The 23140-nt window shown below is 33.4% G+C and overlaps 1 protein-coding gene across 1 annotated transcript; it reads right to left on the bottom strand.

Moving 5' to 3' along the window:
* Positions 1-655: 655 nt before the first annotated feature.
* LOC114339718 (testicular acid phosphatase homolog) lies at positions 656-22051 on the bottom strand. Its single transcript, XM_028290394.2, has 4 exons — positions 21714-22051; positions 15425-15529; positions 13057-13540; positions 656-4004 (listed from the first exon to the last, which is right to left on the bottom strand). Exons 1-4 carry the CDS (start codon positions 21837-21839, stop codon positions 3550-3552), a joined length of 1170 nt encoding a protein of 389 aa, XP_028146195.1. The 5' UTR covers positions 21840-22051; the 3' UTR covers positions 656-3549.
* Between the last annotated feature and the right edge of the window lie 1089 nt (positions 22052-23140).

Here is a 23140-nt window from a genome sequence, read left to right as displayed (position 1 = left end):
ATTTACTCCTCTATCTAATTATGGGGTTATTTTTAATAAAATAGTGTTCACCCATGAGAAGGAGTAACATCCACCCCCAGCAAAGCGCAAGTTGGTACCACATCATTTTTGTTTCTTGAGGTATCCTCTAACTACTTACCAATTTTCATGAAAATTGATGGAGGTTCAACGAAATCAGGGGTGAAAACCTTCAGTGACTGCCTTTTTGGAAATATAAAAGATTAATTTTTTTCGTGATTGTCGATTTGCTAATTTTCTGATTTTTGGTTGCTATAAGGTTTAAAAAATTAATAAAAATTATAAACCATGCACATAAATGTAAAAAAATATTTATGTTACTTAATTAAACGAGATTGCTTGAGCCAGAATGCTGAAATCTGCATTTTTATCATTAAAAAAAAAAGGATTTCACCCCTAAAATGCAGAAAGCGCAACTTGGTGCCATATCACTTTGTTTTTTGAAGTATCCTCTAACTAATCAATAATTTTCATGAAAATCGATGAAGGTTCAAAGAAATCGTGGGTGAAAACATTCAGTGACTACACTTTCAGAAATATAGAAGAATAAGGTTTTCGTGATTTTCGACTTGTTAATTTTCGGATTTTTGGTTGCTATAAGGTTTGAAAAATAAAAATAAAATGTAATTCATGCACATAAATATAAAAAAAATATTTATTTTTCTTAATTAAACGAGATTACTTGCGCCATAATGCGGAAATCTGCATTTTTTACAATTTAAAAAGTAGGGGTGTATTACACCCCTAAAGTGCAAAAGCGCAAGTTGATGCTATATATCATTTATTGCTTGAGGTATCCTCTAACTACTTACCGATTTTCATGAAAATCGATGAAGGTTCAACAAAATAGGAAGTGAAAACTTACAGTGACTGCACTTTCAGAAATCTAAAAAATAATTTAAAAAAAAGGGGTGTATTTCACCCCTAAAATGCAAAAAGCGCAAGTTGGCACTATGTCACCTTTGTTCCTTGAGGTATCCTTTAACCACTCACCAATTTTTATGAAAATCGATGGAGGTTCAACGAAATCTGAGGTAATAACTCATATCCACCTTCATTGACTCCACTAAAATGGGTAAGTCCGATTTTAATATACACACATAACAAAACTTATATGGAATCATCTGATATTTCTTACTATTTTGTGCGAATTTAAAAAAACAAACACACGAAGTCAAACAATATTTATTTAAAGCAATTTAATAACAAATACACAACAATTAAATAAAACAATAAAATATTTAACAAACAAATTGAAAGTAGTTGTTTTAAAGTCAATAGCATACAAAATTTCAATGTAAAACGAATAATGTTTAAATTTTTTTTATTTATTTTTTTGTATTTTGTGGTAGTCAGTGTTATCACCTCTAGTCCTTGTGCCAGCTTAAGTTTGCTTGGGCACGCTCCTAATCAAATTATCAACATTTTGTTGTGGTAGGTTGCTCCATCCTTTAAGAGCAGCTTGTACTAGCAGTGCGGTGTTTTGTGGATTATCCCGGAGAGCTCTAATGTTTCTTCTAAGCATATCCCACAAATACTCTATAGGATTAAGGTCGGGTAAGCAAGCAGGCCACTCCAAACAAGGGATACCTTCTGCTTGAATGATGTCTGTAGTCACTCTAATGGTATGTAGAGGTCCATTATCATGCAATAAAATTAAATTTTCCCCTGTTGCACCTCTCCAAAGCCTGACTATAGGTTATCAACATACCTGTGAGCAGTTAAAGTTGATTCGATGAAAACTAAAGGAGTTTTTTTACGGATCACAATTCTGACAGTTTTCGTTCTTGCTTGTCTTCCTCGACCTCTAAGTACACGATTCCATGGGTCATCTGATTTTACACAAATCCTGACTTTTTTTAAAATAGCACATTTTGTCAATTCCCAATGTTCCAGTTTTGGTGGTTAAGACACCAATTTAGGCGATCAATCTTATGCTGCCTGGATAACTCGGGAACCCATAACTGTCTCTTGCTGTATACTTCTTGGTATGAACTCTTCATCTTATCGTTTCAACTGAAACAGTTACACCTGTAGCTTCCAAAAGCTGCCTTTGGAACTGCAGGTGAGAAATGGTTGGGTTTCTTTCAGCTGATTGGACAATTAAACGATCTTGGAGAACCGCTATTACTTTTGGCGCCTTTCCCTTGCTTTATTTTTGAGCTTTCCTAGTTCCTGTTTCCTGGCATAGGTTTTGGACAGAACGCCCTGTATTACGCCTAGCTCTACAGCTATGTCCCTCTGAGAAAATGACTTTCTCCACAAGACCAATAATCTTTCCTCGTTGAAGTTCTATAACCCCACATCAGGCATATTTTCGTTTTTGGACGCAAAAGCTAGTTTATTTATTTTCGTTCAATTTGCAACTCAAGCAAATAACCTATACCATACCGAGCTGTACTATCCGATTGTCTCATATATTTGTTTAGTTTCAATAAAAACCTTTATTCTTCGCAACAATTTTTTCAAAAGAAATAAATATTACTTTGAAATACATGGTGATTCCATGTAAGTTTGGGTGTGTGTAGTTCAGTTTACCAAACGCTGACCAGGCTACTCCTATGTGACGTGAAAGCTCGCACGTCAGGTTATCTCTTTCCAACCGAATTTTATGTCCAAGTACTTATAAGATGCAGTCTGCTCAATATCCATTCCATCAGCAACAATATTACGATTTAGCACCAGATTAGTCATTTTTTGCGTCTTGTTGAAGTTAATCTTTAGTCCGACCGACCTCTAAGGAAGCGTGATATAATTTGTTCAACATTATTATTGCATCATCCATACGATCGGCTATAAGGACGCCATTTATGTTGATACCATATTCGTATAGATCTGCCTTCTTAAAAGTGTGTTCTAGAAGGGTTGTGAATAGCTTTAGTGAGATGGTCTCCTTGCCGTACTCCTCGCTATATACAGAATTTATTTATTTGTTACTCAGATAATCTTACGCTAGACGTTGCCTTTTGGTACATATTATTATAATATAATATAATATATAATATAATATATATAGTATACATATAATCATGTTAGTGTAGCGATGGTCTATTCGGTATTCTGTCAATGCCGAGTCACTCATAGTATTGGGCAATGTTTAACCAGTCTCACTAATTTCGAAGGAATATTCAAAGCTTGTACAATTTATTCTTATTCAATTTGTGGAGGGAGTCATATGTCTGAAATATACTAACAGGTGATGTTCGTGCAGTACCTATGTATTTCTATCTCGTTTATATAATGTTTCTGGCATTTGTCAAGGGTGGAGATAAAAGAAGACAAGCATATCCTTACATTGAAGATTAAAGCAACCAATTTAAATAATTTCTTAGAAATAAAAAAAATATGCAAAAGATATGAAGCGTAATTTGCCTAAACTAAACTAATGTGGGTAGATTTAATAGAGCCTGTTGCAGATACAGTTTGCAAGAAGTAGGTACTCTAGATTTACTAAAATAATAAGATAATATTTACTACGCAATAAATAATTGATTTAACTGTAAGAGTCTTAAAAATAATAAATTAAAATATCTAGTAAATATCATCCTTCCCATCTTTGATCGCTTTCATCTTTCCTCTTTCGGCACATTCCATTCTTCTTGTATCTAGGTCAATAGTCACATTTTTCAGTAACTTTTTAACTGCACTATAGTTGCAATCGAATTCGCAGTCCTTAAGAACCCTTTGTTCTAATTTATCTTCCGATTTAAAGAGAAAATTTATAAAATAGCTCCCTTCGTTGGTTTTTCTTAACTCTATTATAAAAGCATCTGAAAATCCAATAGGCCTCATATTATAGAGGCCCATACCATCTAATATGGGTGATATTGTTGTATCATGGGTTGCCATTAGCATAAATTTTTGTGGTTTGTCTGTTACCGATGAGTCAATAAATTTATCAAGATTTTCAAAGAGATAATTGTAAAAAACACCTACCGAAAGTCTCGTTAGAATTTGAGTAGCAGTTGGGATAATGTATTTTGTTGCTGAAAAAAAATTAACTTAATTTATAATATACGTAAAATGAAATGTTGGTGAACTCAAATATTGACATTAAATTATTTGACTATAGAAGAATAAACTAAAGAATAAACTAAACTTACGTGCATAGAAATCGGCCCCCTTAAAAATTTGGTCATTTTTATGGCTCATATTTCTTAAACCTGTTGGCCGATTTAAGTGATTTTTTGAACATCTTATAGCATGATTCTTTAAAAATACCACTGGTATAATATTGTTGCTAAACAGGTAAATTTTCATTGTATACCGGGTGTACCAATTAAACTGTGTTTTTTTCTCAAAGTTCGCATCACTAGCATAAGTTCGCTAGAATATTCTAGCATTTATAAAATACTGAAATTAAAACCCAACTATAGCCTCAGGTTTCTTAACATTCTGTTTTTTTATTCATTCGTTTATGTTAGGTAATAAAAAAGTTAGGTACTTTAACAACTTGACATGTTCTTCATCAATACACGGTGTTTTTAAATAAATATGACAAACTTTAAGGGGTAATTCTGCATAAAAAAATAATGACAGTTGGCTTTATAAACGTGTGTTCGCAAATGTTTCGTTTCCGAGATACGGGATGTTGAATTTTTTTCTTACAAACTGACGATTTATTTATTGCTTTAAAACCAGTTGAGATATGCAAATGAAATTTGGTAGGTTTTAAGAGATTGTTATTGCGGATTTTTTTGATATAAAATTAAGAATTTTATATTCACCATTAGCGTGCATACGGGTAATAGGATCGGTCATATTACACGTATGCGCGCTAATAGTGAATATTAAATTCTTAATTGTATGTCAAAAAATGTGCAATAACTACGTCTTAAAACCCACCAAATTTCATTGGCATATCTCAACCGGTTTTAAAGCAATAAAATAAATCGTCAGTTTGTAAGAAAAAATTCAACATCCCGTATCTCGGAAACGAAACATTTGCGGGCATACGTTTATAAAGCCAACTGTCATTATTTTTTCATGCAGAATTATCCCTTAAAGTTTGTCGCACTTATTTAGAAACACCGTGTATTAATTAAGAACATGTGTAGTTGTTAAAGTACCTAACTGTTTTATTATCCAACATAAACGAATGAATCAAGAAACAGAATGTTAAGAAAACCTGAGGCTATAGTTGGGTTTTAATTTCAGTATTTTATAAATGCTAGAATATTCTACAGGGTGATGCGAACTTTGAGAAAAAAACACAGTTTGATTGGTACACCCGGTATACAATGAAAATTTACCTGTTTAGCAACAATATTATCACAGTGGTATTGATAAAGAATCAGGCTATAACATGTTCAAAAAATCACTTAAATCGGCCAACAGGTTTATGAAATATGAAACATCAAAAATGACCAAATTTTTAAGTGGGCCGATTTCTATGCACGTAAGTTTAGTTTAGCCTAGGCCAAACTAGTTTGTATACCCTGATCTTAATACGGACACTGCAGGATAAACTTGTACGACCTAGTATAAACATTATGTAGTATACCTACAAAGCCAAAATAAATAGCTAATTTGAATGAAATACTCTGGAATTTGATGTAAGATAATTTTTATTAAAGCGACAATGATTCGTCGTTAAAACTAATAGACAATTGGTAATCATCATCATAAACAGCTATTCCATCTACCGTCGGATGTACTTAAGCCTCCCTTAGGTGTGTCCATTCATATATGTTTGCTGTTTTTTGCATCCATTCGTGGGCAACCATTCGCTTGATGTCATCAGTCTATCTTGTTTGATTTCTGACTCTACTTCTTTTGCTTGCCCTTGGTCGCCACTCTTAGCATCTTAGCATTCTTAGAATGCTAAGAGGCTACGTATTTAACACGCTATTATACGGTGTAGAGGACTGGACTCTCAAACAGAACAACATAAAAAATATTGAAAGTTTCGAGATGTGGTGCTACCGTCGAATGCTGAAGATAAGTTGAGTTGAAAGAGTCACAAACCTTGACGTATAATGAGGGATGAAACTCGAATATCTGGGTCACCTGATGAGAGGACCTAAACACGCATTACTTCAAAACATAATGCATGGAAAAATAGAAGGAAAACGGAATCCAGGCCGTAGATGAATGTCATGGTTGCGGAAAATTAGAGAGTGGTTTGGCTGCACCACTAATGAACTTTTTGGGTTAGCTGTAAACAAGGTCAAGATAGCCTTGATGATTTCCAATTTCCGATAGGAGTGGCACAAGGAGAAGAAGGTCGCCACTCGATAATTCACTATGTGCAATGGTTGTCTTCCATTCTTCCTATGTCCTACCCAGTTCAGACAATTGTTAATAAAAACAATACTATTATAAAAAACCTCAATTTTAAAAAAATATTATTTATTTTTTCTACGAGCGTGCAAAAAAGTCCGCACGCGTTTTAGCTTGGAAAGTTTTACTTTTCCGCATTACTTTTCCGCACTGAATTTACCTACATATCCAAATATTGCAGCTACTTTAATCATTAAATATATGTCATCAGGAGCTTTAGATAAAAATTTTGAAATTTCTTTTTTGGTGAAAATGTTTGCTTTTTGGCGTGAGTCCTACGTTATTTTGTCTTCAAATATGCTGTTAACTTAAAATAATCGCCTATATTGACATTTTTTTTCAATTTTTAATACTGCCTTGAGCATGGAATCGCGTGACAACAAAGTATTTGGTTTGCAGATTTTGGATAGACTAATAAAACAAGCTAAGAACTTCTTCTTTTAAGCTATTTACACTTTTTTCTTTACACCAACTTATAAAAATGTTGTGTTCTTTCGTGTACCTCTTTGCTGATTTTTCCGGTAACAGATAGGGGGTTGTTCTTCGTCACTTGATGCCATCTAAATCACTGAATTATTTTAAAATTCGTAAGTAAAGATGCGTGGAAATTTTAAAGTGTGTGACATGTTTTTTGACAATAATTTCTTTGTTTGACATCGTTGCTATGACTTTAAAATATTAAGGCCATGGGTACATAATTCGCAAATATTTTTACGGCTTTCCCTACTCTTTCTGTCTTTACATGGCAAATTACGTGTAGTAAAATTCACACTGGTATGGATATGTAAACATTACTAGAATGTCATTCTACTTGACAATGCCATAATTAACTTAAAGAGATGGCTTTTGAATATTCTTGGATAACTGATATTTGTATAATTGCAAATTATTAATTCATTTAATAAATGTGATAATTTTTTCACTAACTATGTATTCAGTGATTGTAATAATTTATTATGTACAACAAAAACTAATACGCAATCGAAAAAAGAGGAAAAGTGGTAAAGTGATTTTTTAATAATTATATTGTTACTATGGAACGCTTACAATTTTGAACATCTTTAACAACAAAATACTTGAATCACAGAAAATATCTTCATGTATTCTCTGCTTGGACCTTTCATAAAAATACACAATAAATAACTTTTATAAAGTTCACGTCTTAAATTAATTATTTATCAAATACACTATATGTATATCAATATTATTTAATCAACAACTTAAAATATTCCCGATGTCATATCAAATACAGTAAAACCTGTGTTAACGGCCACCTGCCAACATCGGCCACCTATTTTAACGGCCAGTTTAAAAATTTCCCAAACCAATTATATGTAGACTAGAAAAACTGGCAATAGCAGCCACCTTTATATATCGGCCAATAGTTCTTTCATTTTTAGTGGCCGTTACTGACAGATTTTACTGTATTTAAAATTGTCACTGACTGTCACTGACTGACGATATGCTGACAATATTCTATTCGACTGAGTGCGTTGTATAACAAAGATAGATTTGGAAAATATTACCACGGACATTGTGTTCATTTTTTTCGAATACTGAAAAAACCAATAAATATTTTTGAAAAATTTAAACGCAGAATGAAAGATTATATTATTGCCGAGGGCCGAAAGCCCCTTAGAATAAATAAAAAGTTTATTTTGAATGATATGTTTGAAATTAAAAATTACACTAAATTTTCTCTTAGTTTTTCACCCCTGTAACTTATTAAAATAAACATTATAGAAGTTCTTAGGGACTTTTGGCCCTCGCTAATAACGTAATCTTTCATTCTGCGTTTAAATTTTTTAAAAATACTTATTAGTTTTCTCAGGATTCGAAAAAAATTATTCCATATTTGAATAGCATTGCAGCCGAAAATACGTACCCATCCTCTTAAAACCTGTATTGATATACACCATTCATTACTGCATAACAGGTATTTAGGCACCGCATTGACTTTAATTCGGGATTATTATAACTTATTAACGTTATTTTTTAATTCAATTAATTGATTAAAATTTGGTCATTTTTTAAACGCTCGTAGAAAAATTATTGTTCCTAACTCTTGCGGAAAGTCTCTTTTCCGCACTCGACTGCTTACCGAACTCCGCTTCGCGTCGTTCGGCAAACTGCAATCGCGTGCGGAAAAGTATGACTTTCCGCACTAGTTAGTAAAATAACTATTTTTATCGAGTGCTTTGGTGACACTTATATATGACCCTTATATGTGACACTTATATAATATGATACATAGCGTCATTGCCTTCTTGCACTTGCATCTGTTTGTGGAATAGTTTTTGCTGCAGTTGCAATTGACAAGACCTTGTCCTGAACCAACCGAATTTCTCGTAGCTTATTAACACATTCGTGGACACGACTGCAGATGCAGACATTTTCAAAGGAACATGCATATGAAGTCGTATCTGTGAATGTGTTAAGTAAGAAAAAATAAAACCCAGAATATAGTTTGTGAAGGACACTAAGTTCCTTGCCAACTTTGTAAAATCAGTCATTTGTCTGAAGAATAACTCCAATGATGTTTATGAGATCACCCTTGCCTGTTAGCATCACTGTCTTCTCTTAGATTAATATTGAAATTGTTGTTGTCTATTACCTTTCTTCAGTTATCTGCATCCTGAATTTCATTTATGATTTCTTGCTGCAAAGCTGAAGTCGAAAGTTCTAAACCAAGTCTCTGAAATATCGGTAGTGGTTGCAGCTACGCGAGATTCAGTTTAAAGGACAAGGTTTTGTCAAATACACATGCAACACAAACTGTTACATAAACAGATGCAAGTGCAAAAAGACAATGATATTCCGCAATTCTAAGTGTCACCAATGCACTCCTAGTGCAGTAACTGAAGGTTTTCATCTCCGATTTCGTTGAACCTTCATCGATTTTCATGAAAATTGGTGTGTAGTTAGCGGATACCTCAAGGAACAAAGGTGATATGATGCCAACTTGCGCTTTTACCCTGGGAGGGGATGCCACCCTTTCCCGTGGGTGAAAATTATTTTATTAAAAATAATACCACTAATCGATAGAGGGCCAAATTATAAGCAAAATTTGTTATATAAAGTTATTAATATAAATCAATACTTTTTGAGTTATAAACGATCACACATTTTATTTTTTCGTAAAAAATGCATGTTTTAAAGATGTTTTTCACGTATACCTCTAAAACTATAAGCTTTTACAAAAACGTTATTATTAGCAAAATTGAAGATAATAAAAAATTTAATACACTCCTCACTTGAAGAACTAAACTAATGTTAATTCAAAGTGAGTTATGGGTAATTGAATGTATATTTTTTCCACTAGTACTTAAATTTAAGTATTCAATCTTAAATAACGGGAAAACTATGCATTTTATAAAATATACCTGCTGAACACTTGTTAAAGCACTTCGGAATACCTATCAAATGAGCTATAGTTATGATGTTATGATGAAAACATGAAGTTATGATGAAAATAAGAGAACCCTTTCAAATTTTTTTAGAAAAAGTGAAAAATTAAAATTTATAATAATCCTTACTATAGTTTTTTTTTATATTAGCATAAGTAATGATTTCAACAATTTTCACCAGTTTACGAGTAGAATGCATATTTTTGAAAAAAAGGTGTAATTTAAAAAAATCAGAATTTTTAAAATTATCGTAATTTTCATTTTTTTTTTTTTTTTTGATAATAACTCCAAACATACTTAATATACGTTAAAAATGATATACAGTGTGTCCACCGTTGGGGTGCCTAAGAGGAAAAACTTTTTTATTTTCAATTTTAGCGAAAAATTTCATTGTTGATAAAAAGTTTTGCTTGTTCTAAAACCGCATTAAACGAAACAAAATTCAAGTTTTTCAAATCCTACTTAATTTTATAGCCAATTTTATGTAAATCCCTATAAATTTTTGCACTAAGTTCGAAATCGTAACAATAATCTATTGTTGCCAAGCCACAATGTAGCTTAGTAACTGTCAACTCCGATAAATAATTTGCGAATTGTCATTTTTTTCGACTTCAATTCGATTTCAATAAAGAATTTATCTTGTAATAAATTTCATTATAAAAATTATTGGATTAATAATTATATAATTAATACATAATTTGATGATTCAAGGAGAACTACAAAGTCTGGCTTCATAATCCAGAGAAGCGAAAGCGTTGTTCTCCCAAGTTATTATTGTTACAATTTCGAACTTAGTGCAAAAATTTATAGGCATTTACATAAAATTGGCTATAAAATTAAGCAGGATTTGAAAATCTTGAATTTTATTTCATTTTATGGGGTTTTAGAACAAGCAAAACGTTTTATCAAGAATGACATTTTTCGCTAAAATTGAAAATAAAAAAGTTTTTCCTCTTGGGCACCCCATCCGTGGACACACTGTATAACCAAATTTTAGTTTTTTCTGTGTTGAATATTTTACCAGTTTTACTATTTCTATTGGGTAAAAAATAACCGAGATAGAAACGTTTAAAGCTTAAATTTTGCTACAAGGACCTTGTAACCGGGGCCATTTAACCTTTTATTTTTAAAAAAGTAAAGGGTTTTAAAGATTAAATTCAACGCGGTTTAATAGTCCTTGGAATTAACTTTCAAAAGGTTTTCAGATGAACCTGATATCGAAAACATTAACGGAGTTATTTAAAATAACAATAACATTTTTTTGAAAAAATTTTAGAAGATAAATTTTGAAAAAATTTTGGAGCATAAATTTTAATGGAATCAACTTGTCCGGGGGCTCAGTTGATAGATATTTCTAAGTATTTCTAAGTACATTTTTCCGTTATTTAAGCTTGAATACTTAGATTTGGGTACTCGCCGAAAAAAATATACATTCAATTACCTATAACTCACTTTCAGTTAACACTAAAAGGTTTGTCTAGCAACGAGTTTATTTAGTTTTTTATTAGATTCAATTTTGATAGATAATAATAACTTTTTTGTTAAAACCTATAGTTTTTGAGTTATTTATCAAAAATCGACTAAAAACATGCATTTTTCTCACGAAAAATTAAAATTTTTGATCTTTAATAACTCAAAAAGTTTTGATTTATTTTAATAACTTTATATAACAAATTTTGTTTGGAATTTGTCCCTCTATCCAAGTATGGGGTTATTTTTAAGAAAATAATTTTCACCCCCGAGAAGGGGTGGCATCCACCCCCATGGTAAAAGCGCAAGTTGGCACCATGTCATCTTTGTTCCTTGAGACATCCTCTAACCACTCACCAATTTTCATGCAAATCGATGGAGGTTCAACGAAATCGGAGGTAATAGCTCATATCCACCTTTAGTGACTGCACTCCGTGACTCTATCCATGAAATGACAAATAATAATTTTACAATTGAAGTATAATTATTGTTTTTATAAAAAAACACTGATTATTTTTTATATGATTGTTTGAATTTCCAGTTGTCCATTAGTGTATGCCGAATCATTATCGTTTTATTAAAAATGATAATCTTATATCCAATTACAGAGTATTTTATTCAGTTTATTTATTTATTTTGTCTTATATCAGGTATTATATAATGTTTATATTAGGCCGTACTAGTTTATACTGCAGTGTCCACATTAATATCAGGATAAACTAGTTTGGCCTAGACTAAACTAGAAAAACTGAGAATACTAGGACCTGTGAGGAAAACGGAATCTTCAGAAGTCGATGCAACAACGAACTTTATACTTTATAAGGAAGCACCCCTGTCAGACTTCATTAGAATACAAAGATTGCAATGGGCCAGACAAGTGATAAGAATGGGAGAGGATAGGCTACCAAAAAGAGCACTGAATGCTAGAATGCAGGGAAAGAGACCGGTTGGAAAGCCATGAAAGCGCTGGGAAGATACAGTAAACAGCGACGCACAAGCCCTTTTAGGAGTCCGTGTATGGAGAAGAGCAGCCACAGACAAGCAAGGGTAAAGGCAAAAAATAAAGGAGGCCAAGGCTCAATTTGGGCTGTAGTGCCGTAGAAGAAGAAACTAGAAAAATTAGATACAAGATACTTAGGATCGGTAATACAAAGTAATTGAGAGGTCAACGGAGATGCAAGCAGTAGAATTATTAAGGTTTGATGGAGGTGGGTGTATGGCAGCGGGTGGTGTGTCACGTGACTGCAATAAGACCAGCTATGATGTACGGAAGTGAATGTTAGGCAGCCAAAAACAAGTGGAACAACTAATGCGTGCATGTGGCAGAATGAGAATGCTTAGATGGATGATTGGAGTGACAAAAAAGGTTAAAATAGAAATGAGTAGGTACATAAGAGAAAAGTTAGAGGTGACACCGATTGATGTCAATATAGGAGAGCACAGGTTAAAATGGTCTGGATATGTTCAACGTCGAACTCCCAAATAATACGAAAAATGGAGAGGACGACCAAAGAAGACGTGGGGAGAGGGTTAAGTTCTTAGGTATGACATGTCTGTCACTATGTGTCATGGTATACCCGCTGTTTCTATCGAATGACCACTGATTTACGAAGCATTGAAGAGAAAGGCCACCACCAAGAGTCGACGAACGACCACCTTCTCCTCTGACCTTGCCATGTTCTCCGTCGTCATTTCTAGTAAATCAGCACCCACCTCCATTCAAAATAGGATTCCATTCCTTGAAGAGGCTATACAAAAAGACTATAGTAAGAATCCTTGGGAGGCACAGACTCCCCTTTAGAGTAAATAAATAGTCAACGTTATGGCTGATCAACAAAAAGCAATAATATTTATAATAAAGCAATAGGAGAATTTTTACCTGCTATAAAATCCAAAGTTTTCTGATCTATTTTTCTTATCCATTCGGGAATAAACGAGGTATTGTAATGCTTGTATATATTCATAGAACTTCTCACAGACGCTACATTGAAAATAGTTACATCTTCAAATCCTGAATATGCGGAAATATACTCGAAAAGCTGTAAATATCTCTCTCTGAAAACTTTGTTGTACACTTTTAATGTTTTCTTGTATAATTTTTTTAACTTGTGGCAATCTTGGCTTCTCATATATGCCTCTGATCCTACGTGAACTGGAATGGGCTGCCATAGAAGTTCATCGTTCCATACTTGGTCGCCTTTTGGGGGATACAGTCCAGCCAATGTGGCGGAGGCTGACATCAAACATCGATCTATGTTTGAAGACTGAACGTATATATCTTTATTGGAGTATGATTCATTCAAAAAGCCCTTGTATTTTTGGCGGAGCCATTGTCCTAGTTTGTACTGTCTTTGAATTCCTTTCTAAAATTAAATAAAATCTTATGCTTGCTGATTAACGAAATACGCCAGACCTAATAACACTAGGAATTATAAAAGCCAAAATACTTGCGTTTAGCTATTATAAACTGCTTGTCTAAAGGTAGGGATATTGTTCAAAAGTGTTGATTCAAAATTAAAATTCAAATATAAATTGAAAACAATAATTAATAAATCCAGAGGGAAAATGAGCTGGTTGTATATCTACCAGATATAATAAAAATTCTTATTTATTAATGTTATAAAAGGTATATAATTTATTAATAAAAGTCCCTTAAAGGGCTACATCACAAATGCAGAACGTTATTGATCTATTATAGAACATCATCAGTGCTGAACCTAAAATAATCATTGAAAGGAAAGCAAAAGCTTTAAATGTTGCTTTGGTTTTGGACTGTGTTGGTGGTTTTAAATGTTGTTCTTAAATTGAACTGATTCCCTATCTTTTTTTAATTTTTCTGATAAGCCCTTTGCATATGGTATTGTTGTGAACCTTGAGTCCCTTTTTTGGGTGTAGCTATTGCTTGTGCTGTTTTGTTATTTCAAAGAAAAAAAACGAAATACAGGATGTTAGATACTGATTAGATAATTATGCCTTCATCATATTAGGGTCTTGGGAGACACAATGAGCTATGAAGACATTTTTTGGACGCTAAAAAGATCTTGTTGAACTTCGATGGCACACCAAATCTAGTATTTCTTCTATAGTCGATTCGCTAATCAGAGACACAACTGTCTACACTACAATCGCAATAAAGATGCACTATATAGAAATAAACAAACCATGACACGTTGAATGTTCGAGGAGCACTCCCAAATCATGATTTGGGAGTGCTCTTCGTGCTTGTTTATTTCTAGTGCATCTTTATTATGATTGTAGTGTAGACAGTTTTGTCTTAGATTAGCGAATCAACTATATCTGCTAATTTGACATATACTCGTTAAACTTGATCAGCGACTCTCTGTTTTAATGTTGGGAGGTTTTTGCTTCTTATGAATCATTTGAGTTGACATATGGGGCAAGACTATCTATGTGAACAAAATTTCGTTTCCCTCTTGGTCTCTTGGAGGTTTTTTTAATTCGGCATATCAAATCTTTTGTTTTTTTTTTATGTTCATAAGGATTTTTTTGTCTTTAACACATTCACTGATGATTTTTTTCGAGAGTTGCGCATCGAAGTATTGCGCATCTAGCAAAGGATCACTTTGGCTCCGGTCGGAGTCAAGCACAGCGAATGTGACAAGCTCCGATGTCGTTGGGTATTCTGTCGCCAGACAAGGTCACCTACTTGTAGAGCTTGCATTACGGATTGTATATTATATTTCTTTCGCCTTATCACTAGCTATTTGGATCTATTGTCGGTTAATTTTGTGGATGTTGTTCATTCTTAACTACTTTATCTGATGGATGTATTCTTGGCCTGCCTAGTTTTCTGCCGATCTTAAGGTCACATGGCAGATGCAATACAAACATCAAACAAGAGCGGCTCTAGTCAGTGTTAATTAATAGCCGACCGGTATGTCATCAGTAACAAATGAAAGTACTGGTCCAAATAAGTTTGATCTTTGGACACCTTTGGAAAAGTGTTTTTTGAATCGTTCGATTTATTCCATCTTGCTTAGGATGCAATGATGTCGTCTTGGTCTTCTTCTGGCCTTCTGACATATTGGCACCAATCAATGGGCAAATTTTTTGGAAAAGTGCTAATTTAAAATTTCGCTGTTGTTTTGGGTGGAATAAGGGAACGTCAAAACAAATGAAAAACTACTATTGCTACGAGGATAAATTAATTTTCGATTCATAATATGCATAATATAATGTCCAGTGTACTAATATACATATTTGTAATTGTTAGCAAAGCAACTTACCTTTGTTAATTGTCCGAGTCCCATGGGAAAATAATCTTTAAGGTTCTTAAAGTATTCGTCTGTTGGAAAAGATGCCAAAGGGGATCTGTCTCCATGTCTAAAAATCTGTAAATAAAACATATTGTATTTACATATGCCTATACATTGACCGAAGGTCGTTGACAGAAGGTCAACTCTATATCAACCAGACCCCTGTAGAAAGAGTGAGGCACTACAACTACCTCGGCACAATAATAAATTAGGAATGGACCAACAACCAAGAGATAAAAGCGCGCATAGGAAAAGCTAGATCAACATTCAACCGTATGGGGGCCTTTTTCAAGAGCCACAACCTTTCTCTTGGTATAAAAGTAAGAATGTTGAGATGCTATGTCTTCTCTGTCTTTTTTATGGTGTTGAATCATGGACCTTGAACGAAGATAGGTGCCGAAAATTGAAAGCATTTGAGACGTGGCTATATCGGAGAATTCTTAAAATCCCATGGACTGATCGGGTCCTTAGAAGAATGGGGAAGAACCGAGAGGTACTAATACTAACCACCATCAAATCTCGAAAGTTCAAATACTTTGGACACCTTATGCGAAATGAATCCACATACGACCTCCTACAAGCCATTCTGCAAGGAAAAATATTTGTAAAGCGACGTCCAGGAAGAAGAACATCCTGGTTAAAGAACCTCAGAACCTGGTTCAACACAACATCTGTGCATCTTTTCCTCGTTAAGATTGCCATGATGATCGCCAACATTCGTCACGGAACATGAAGTATCTGTACACAAATTGAAAATCTCAAAAGTAACATAATTAACGCAGCAACAGAATCACTTGGAGGTAGGAAAGTAACGAATATTAACATATAAAAAAAGAAAACCCGATGGTTTAGAGATGAAGTAAAGATAAAATGTGAAGACAAGAAGAAAGCCTTTTTACAATACAGAACAGAACAAAAAAAAAACAAACACAAACAGGACTACAACCGCTATAAACGAATGGAACACGAAGACATGAACGAACTAATAAAAACAAAACATATTTAGAATGAAACATTGGCAGACTATACTTCCGATCGCTTTTTGCTAATAAAGGTGATGATAATGAAGCACCAACACCTGAAATACGACAAAGGAATGAATAAACATTGAAAAAGCAGAGGTAAAGGAAGCATTAAGAAAATTAAAAAGTAGAAAATCACCAGGAGAGGATAGAATATCGAATGAACTCCTATAGTACGGAAGACTAACAGACCTGATTACACAACTGTGTATTAAAACCAGGTGCGGATCCAAGGGGGGGGGGGGTCAATGGAGTCAATTGCTCCCTCCTTGAGACCTCGCCTGGTGTCTACTGACACTGTTTTTAAGAAAGAGATTACGATTGAACATAAATAGTAAATTTTGTGTCCTGTTGATAACTGAATAACTGAAACATAAATATGGCAGAATTCCTTGAAATCGAAAATTATTAAAAGTCTTTGGAACATAATAAATGAAAAAGTCCCACAATAAATCTATTCAATTGCCATCTATTCAATTCAATGCCAGAGACCAGATAAAAATAGTAATTGTTAATGCTATGTTATGGTAATATGACCATTTAATAAAACCCCCCGAATAAGCGCTGCTTTTAGAAGGATGTCCAAAGTATTATGTAACAGAGGCCTAAAATTGGCATTAAGGATCCGACTACTTCGCTGCTACATGTTCTCGGTCTTACTGTATGGTGTCGAGTCTTGGACTGTGAATAAAATCGATTTATATGGTCTTGAGGTTCTCGAAATGTGGTGCAATAGAAGAATTTTAAGAGTTTTGGATGGAGAAGATTCGAAACTCCACAATACTAGAATGTCTCAGCAAGACTACTGCGATTATAAAAAGCATCAAGAAGAGATAGCTGGATTATTTCTGACGTTTAATGAGAGGTCCCAAATATAGTTTGCTACAAAATATTATTCAAGTGAAACTAGCAGGCAAACGCAGTCCAGGACGAAGAACTTTATGGTTGATTTAGGGTGACAATAAATAAAATTAAGATACCTATGATGGTAACCAAAGTTCTGAAAGGACATGGTACATGAAGAATAAGAAAATAACAGCCCATCCCGAAAAAGAATCCTGCGTACGCCAGTCACGAGAAATTTGTATTTCATTGCCCCCACTTGCAAGGTTGCTGGATCCTCCGTTGATTAAAACTGATTAAAAAATAATAGAACAAAACAGAATACCACAAGAATCGAGGTCACGTATCCTAATAACTCTGTTCAAAAGAGGAGATAAATGGGACCTGGGGAATTACAGAGGAATTAATTTATTAAACACAACATTAAAATTAACAACCAAATTGATAACAAACAAACCGAATAATATTATTACATTAGCAGAAGAACGACAAAGTTTTAGGTCGGGAAGATTATGCACCGAGTCTATATTTATAATGAGGTGGGCTCAAGAAAAGTCATTTTAATACAGAAACCAGCAAATTTATATTTCGTGGACCTCAACAAGGCATTTGAAAAGGTCAAATTAAATGACATTATCCACATAGATACTGTAGGAAAGAGAGGAACCTCTAGGAATAATTAAAACAATCGAAAGTATCTACCAGAACAACCGAATAGCAATAAAAGTAGAAGAAGAACTGACTGACCCAATTGAAGCAGGAAATGGAATAAGAGAGGGTTCCCTTAGTCTTGTATTGTTCAACCTGATTACGGATGAAATACTGAACAAAGTAGGAACTGAAAGTAAAACAATCTGCTATGCAGACGGTGCAATACTAATATCTCAAAGTGAAAAGGATTTACAACGTATGCTGCACCAATTTGATAAACGCCAGAAAATTGATATTCCGGTTATAACAGCAATCTACAGTGCACAGATTCTAAAGGTGTCGGTGGGGGATAACGTCTATGCGCAATATTAAAATCTGTGTATGAGAGAGAAAATATTCTTTCTCTCTGAGAATGAAATAATTTTCTATTCTGAGAATGAAATATTAAATTTTATATTATTTGTTATTTCATTATTCGAATACTTTCTCCTTCATACACCCACTGTGTAATACTGCGCATAGACGCCATCCCCCACCGACACCTTTAGAATCTGTGCACTGTACTAAGATGTAAATTAGAGCTGGAAGGTCAGATAATAGAACAAGTCATGGAGTATAAATATCTATATATATAATATCGGATTACAACGTTCTTCGACGTCTTCCGATTTCCAATCTTTATCTCGTTCTGTCATTCCATAGATCGTCCTGGAGTTCTCTGTCCCTAATTTCTCTGTCAGCCCCTTCTCTCCAACTTCTTATAGGCCTTCCTGGTCTGCGCCTTCATCTTGGTTGCCATTCGAATATTTGTCTTTGTATTCTATTCTCCGGCATTCTCCTTACGTTTCCGTATCAGCTGAGTTGTTTCGTCCTGATGTCGTCAACAATAGTATGTGTAACCCCCATGATTTCTCGGACTCTCTCGTTTGTTATTCTGTCGCGCCTACAGACAAGGCGAAACCGGCGGGTTCGTTGGAAAAAATATTCCCATCAGATTTTTTTGCATAATCATATTCGTGAGACATCCCAGAATAAGGTTCAAGAAGTCGCCCAGTTGAAAAGTGGTTCAAATTTTTTTTTCAATTTTTTTAATCAAATTGCAAAAATTAATATTTTCGGATAGGACACAGGATTTTTAGATTTTTTGGACCATTCTGGACAAAAAAGGTCTCTTATAATTTTTCTCTAAAGTTGCTCGTTTTAGAGTTATAAGCAATTTAAATTGAAAAAAACGAAAAATGGCGATTTTTAAGCCTTAATAACTCGGTTAAAACTTATTATTATGAAAGTCAGAAAGTAATCAAATAAAAGTTTAAAGTCCGCCCTACAATATCCTGAAAAATTTTTTGTCATTATTTTATCACTAAGCTGTTATTTTTAAGTAAAAATAATGAGCGCCATGCACGTATTAGGCGGCCGGCAATGATGAATGCGAGAGAGATGCCATTCCGGCAGTCAATGGTGCATCTTGCTCGCACTCACATTTACAGCCGCGTCAATACGATCTTACAGCTCATTATTAATAATTAAAAATAACAGCTTAGTAATAAATTAATGACACAAATTTCTTTAGGATCATGTACTGGAGGCTTTAATCTTTGATTTGGTCACTTTCTGAATTTAATAATAATAATTTTTAACTGAGTTATTAAGTCTTAAAAATGGCCATATTCGCGTTTTTCAAATTTTAAATTGCTGATAACTATGTATAAAACGATCAACATTAGAGAAAAATTACACGAGACCTTTTTTACCCAGAATGGCCCAAAAAACCTAAAAATGTTGTCTGGACCAAAAATATTTATTTTTACAATTTTATTTAAAAAAAAATTGTTAAAAAAATGTGTACCAGTTTTCGCGTGGGCGACTTCTTGAACCTTATTCTGGGGTGTCTCGCAAATGTGATTATGCAAAAAAAATCTCATGGGAATATTTTTTCCAACGAACCCGCCATTTCCGCCTTGTCTACTAGATATTCCGGCCGAACGGCGCCAGAAGTCCATTTCTGTTGCTCTAAGCATTTTCTCTGGTCTGTCTTTTAGGGGCCAAACTTCGCATCCATATGTTGTGATGCTTTTAGTATAAATATCTAAGCATCATAATATCCATCTGTAGAAAGCTCGAAACAGAAGTGGAAGGTCAAGTGAATAAAGCAAACAGAGCCGCAGGTTGCCTGAATGAAACAATATGGAGAAATTAAAATATCAAAAAAGAAATGAAAGGCAGATACAGAGAGTACAAAAAGAACGCTAGAGACAGTAGAGATTAAAATCTTTCGAAAAATCGATGGTAAGACATTATGGAACAGAGCTAGAAGTGCAGAAAAGAGATGCAAGGTGGACAACATTAATAAGTGGGTAAAAAAACAAAAAAGTAAAATTGAACAACCGCATAAGACGAATGACAACAAATACAGTAGTGAGGACGGCGGTTCCCCAGTAGTAAAACGAACAGTGCGAAAACCACGAAATCGATGGAATGACAACTTATTGAAAAAACGGACAGTCATGTCTACGCAAAAAGAAGAAGATATTTCATGGAAAGTAGCCACAATTTTATTTAAAAATATGGATGAACTTAATGTTTATCATTTCTCGAGAAATCTTGTCGCGACGATGACGACAATTTTCAAAATTAAATTAAAAGTTAATTATTTAAGGGATTAGATGCTAAGGGGTACAAGTGATAAAATTATTTAGTTGAGAAAAACGAAGTCAAAGTTAATTTTACATAGTAAATTTTACAGCGAATTAATCACTTATGGACTTATTTGAATTAATTGTATACATTTTATTTACATAATTATTTTAAAAGATTTTTAAAGTTAGTATTTATTTTCATTCAATATATTTGAAATTATAAAACAACGTTTGCACTTGTACCTCTCTGATTCAAACTGCACTTTTTTCTCTTTGTCACTTAAGTACTTTACGAATTTCTTAAAGTAAAATAAAAGAAAAATTACGTTAAATATAGTTTCTTCTCAAAAAAAAACATATTTATTCATCATAATCTGAGATGAAGTACAGTTTAGTGTTTTTTTCATATTCCAAAGGAATATTCACTTTCAATTCTTGGGAGTTCCTTTCATGTTTTGTTTCTTACCTTTAATAAACCCAAGGTCATCCCACCTTTTTAATTTTTCTCGAATCAACAGTGCTAAAAGGAAAATCTTACCGTGTATCCTCATAAAGCAATGTGCAAGGTTTCTGCTTTTCAATGAACCATTTTCATTTTTACCATTTTATTCCAAATGAAACCATTGCATTCTTCGTAAGCCCTTTATTTTGTCGTTCATTATCTCGGTTAAGCGAGCTATATTTTGAAAACCATTTACATACATCCATTTTGTATATTTGACTAAATATTTTGTGTTATTATTTCCTTTATTTTGAATACTTTTTTAGAGCTCGATTTGAAAAGATACTAAGCAATTCACTAAAAATAATATCAAACACCTTACTGGCAAAGGGATACAAGTGTAGTTATACATGATTGCCGCAAACTCTTTTTAAATACTTTTTAAATATTTTGTAAGTAGTCAAACTAGAACTTGCGACATGTCGCCACCAGTAGTTTAATTCACCTGTATGTCTTTGCCACTAAATTTTTAGTACCATCTAGTATTATTTTGTGCACTTAACTCATTTTACAATATTTTGTCACTTACACCCCTTATCTAATCCACTCATTTATTAACCATGTTTTCCAAATAATTAATAATAAATTGTTATGTTACTTACCACAGCTACAGCTACAAGTTCAGATGAATAATTGTTTGTTTTGGCATCTTTTGCCGCCACTACCAAAATAAAACAACACACTAACACCAGATACGCAAACTTAAAATTCGAACTATTTGTCATCATGCTTCGCTTTTTCAATCGACGGGATATAAATACATAGGTACACTAGATTTTCCTGTCAAAATTTCCCCTATTTCGAAAATCTGCCTCGAAAAAACTCGAAATTTATCAATTCACTTATTTATATTGTGGTTGTAGACGGTTTTTCTTTCATGTACCTAAATAAGACATCAATAATATAAATTAGTAGAAAAATCGTCATCATAGTTCGAAAGCTAAATGTACACTGGTTAAATTTATAAGAATGTATTAGATCTTACTAAATATCATAAATAGCACCGATCGACGGTGGGCAAAACCTAAATACCATTTTTGAATTACTAACAGTGGCGGCTCGCATTTTTGGGATACCAGCTTATGGCAATCTGTTAAAGTTGGCTACACAATTATTATAAATATAAATATTACTAGTTCTTAAATAATAAAAATACGACTAAAAAAAGTTAAAAGATTTTTAGCTTATTTTGGTTAGTTATTTCATTATTTTAATGATTTAAAACTTAAAAATACATAACAAAAATGGTTATAAATGCGGACGACACAGCGTTAGGAGAATATTATATTATTATTTACACAAGATATTATATAAATTTTATTATATACGTCTACTAATTAACATCACGATGTTATTTTTTAGTTATTTGTTAAAACTTAAAAATACATAACAAAAAATGGTTACAAATGGAATATGCGGACGACATAAGAGATAGGAGAATATATTATATTATTATTTACACAAGATATTATATAAATTTTATTATATACGTCTTCTTTTTCTTCCTTCTTGTATGTAGGCTTTAAAGCCCGTTTCTTCTTCAATATTAGCCTCCTAAATTATTCAAGTCATCGCACCGTCTTTTTCTTGGTCTGCCAATACTTCTTCGTCCATTTGGTGACATCTCGTGCTGTTCGTACTATCCTATCCTCTGCCATTCTAGTAATGTGTTCGTTCCACTCCTGTTTACGTTTTGTCACCCACTCATTTATGTCTTCTACATTGCATGATCTTATGTTTTCGCTTCTCTCCCTATCCAACAGATTTTCCCTGATATTCGTCGGAGTATTTTTATCTCTGTTGTTTCTAGTAGTCGTCTCGTTTTAGATGTGTCAGGTCTTGTCTCCGCCTTGTATGTCAATATAGGTCTAATTGCTGCTTTATAGATTCTTGCTTTTGTGTCTTGTCTTAGGTGTTTGTTCTTCCAGATTGTGTCATTAAGGGATCCCGCCGCTTTACTTGCTTTTAAGCTTTGTTGTCGTACTTCCTCTTTAACATCTTTTTAACTGGTTATATATATATATATTTC

This window comes from Diabrotica virgifera, chromosome 3 (genome assembly GCF_917563875.1).
Source record: "Diabrotica virgifera virgifera chromosome 3, PGI_DIABVI_V3a".
Classification (NCBI taxonomy): Eukaryota; Metazoa; Arthropoda; class Insecta; order Coleoptera; family Chrysomelidae; genus Diabrotica; species Diabrotica virgifera.
Note: the sequence above shows the minus strand (reverse complement) of the source record. Positions and strands in the feature narration are given on the sequence as shown.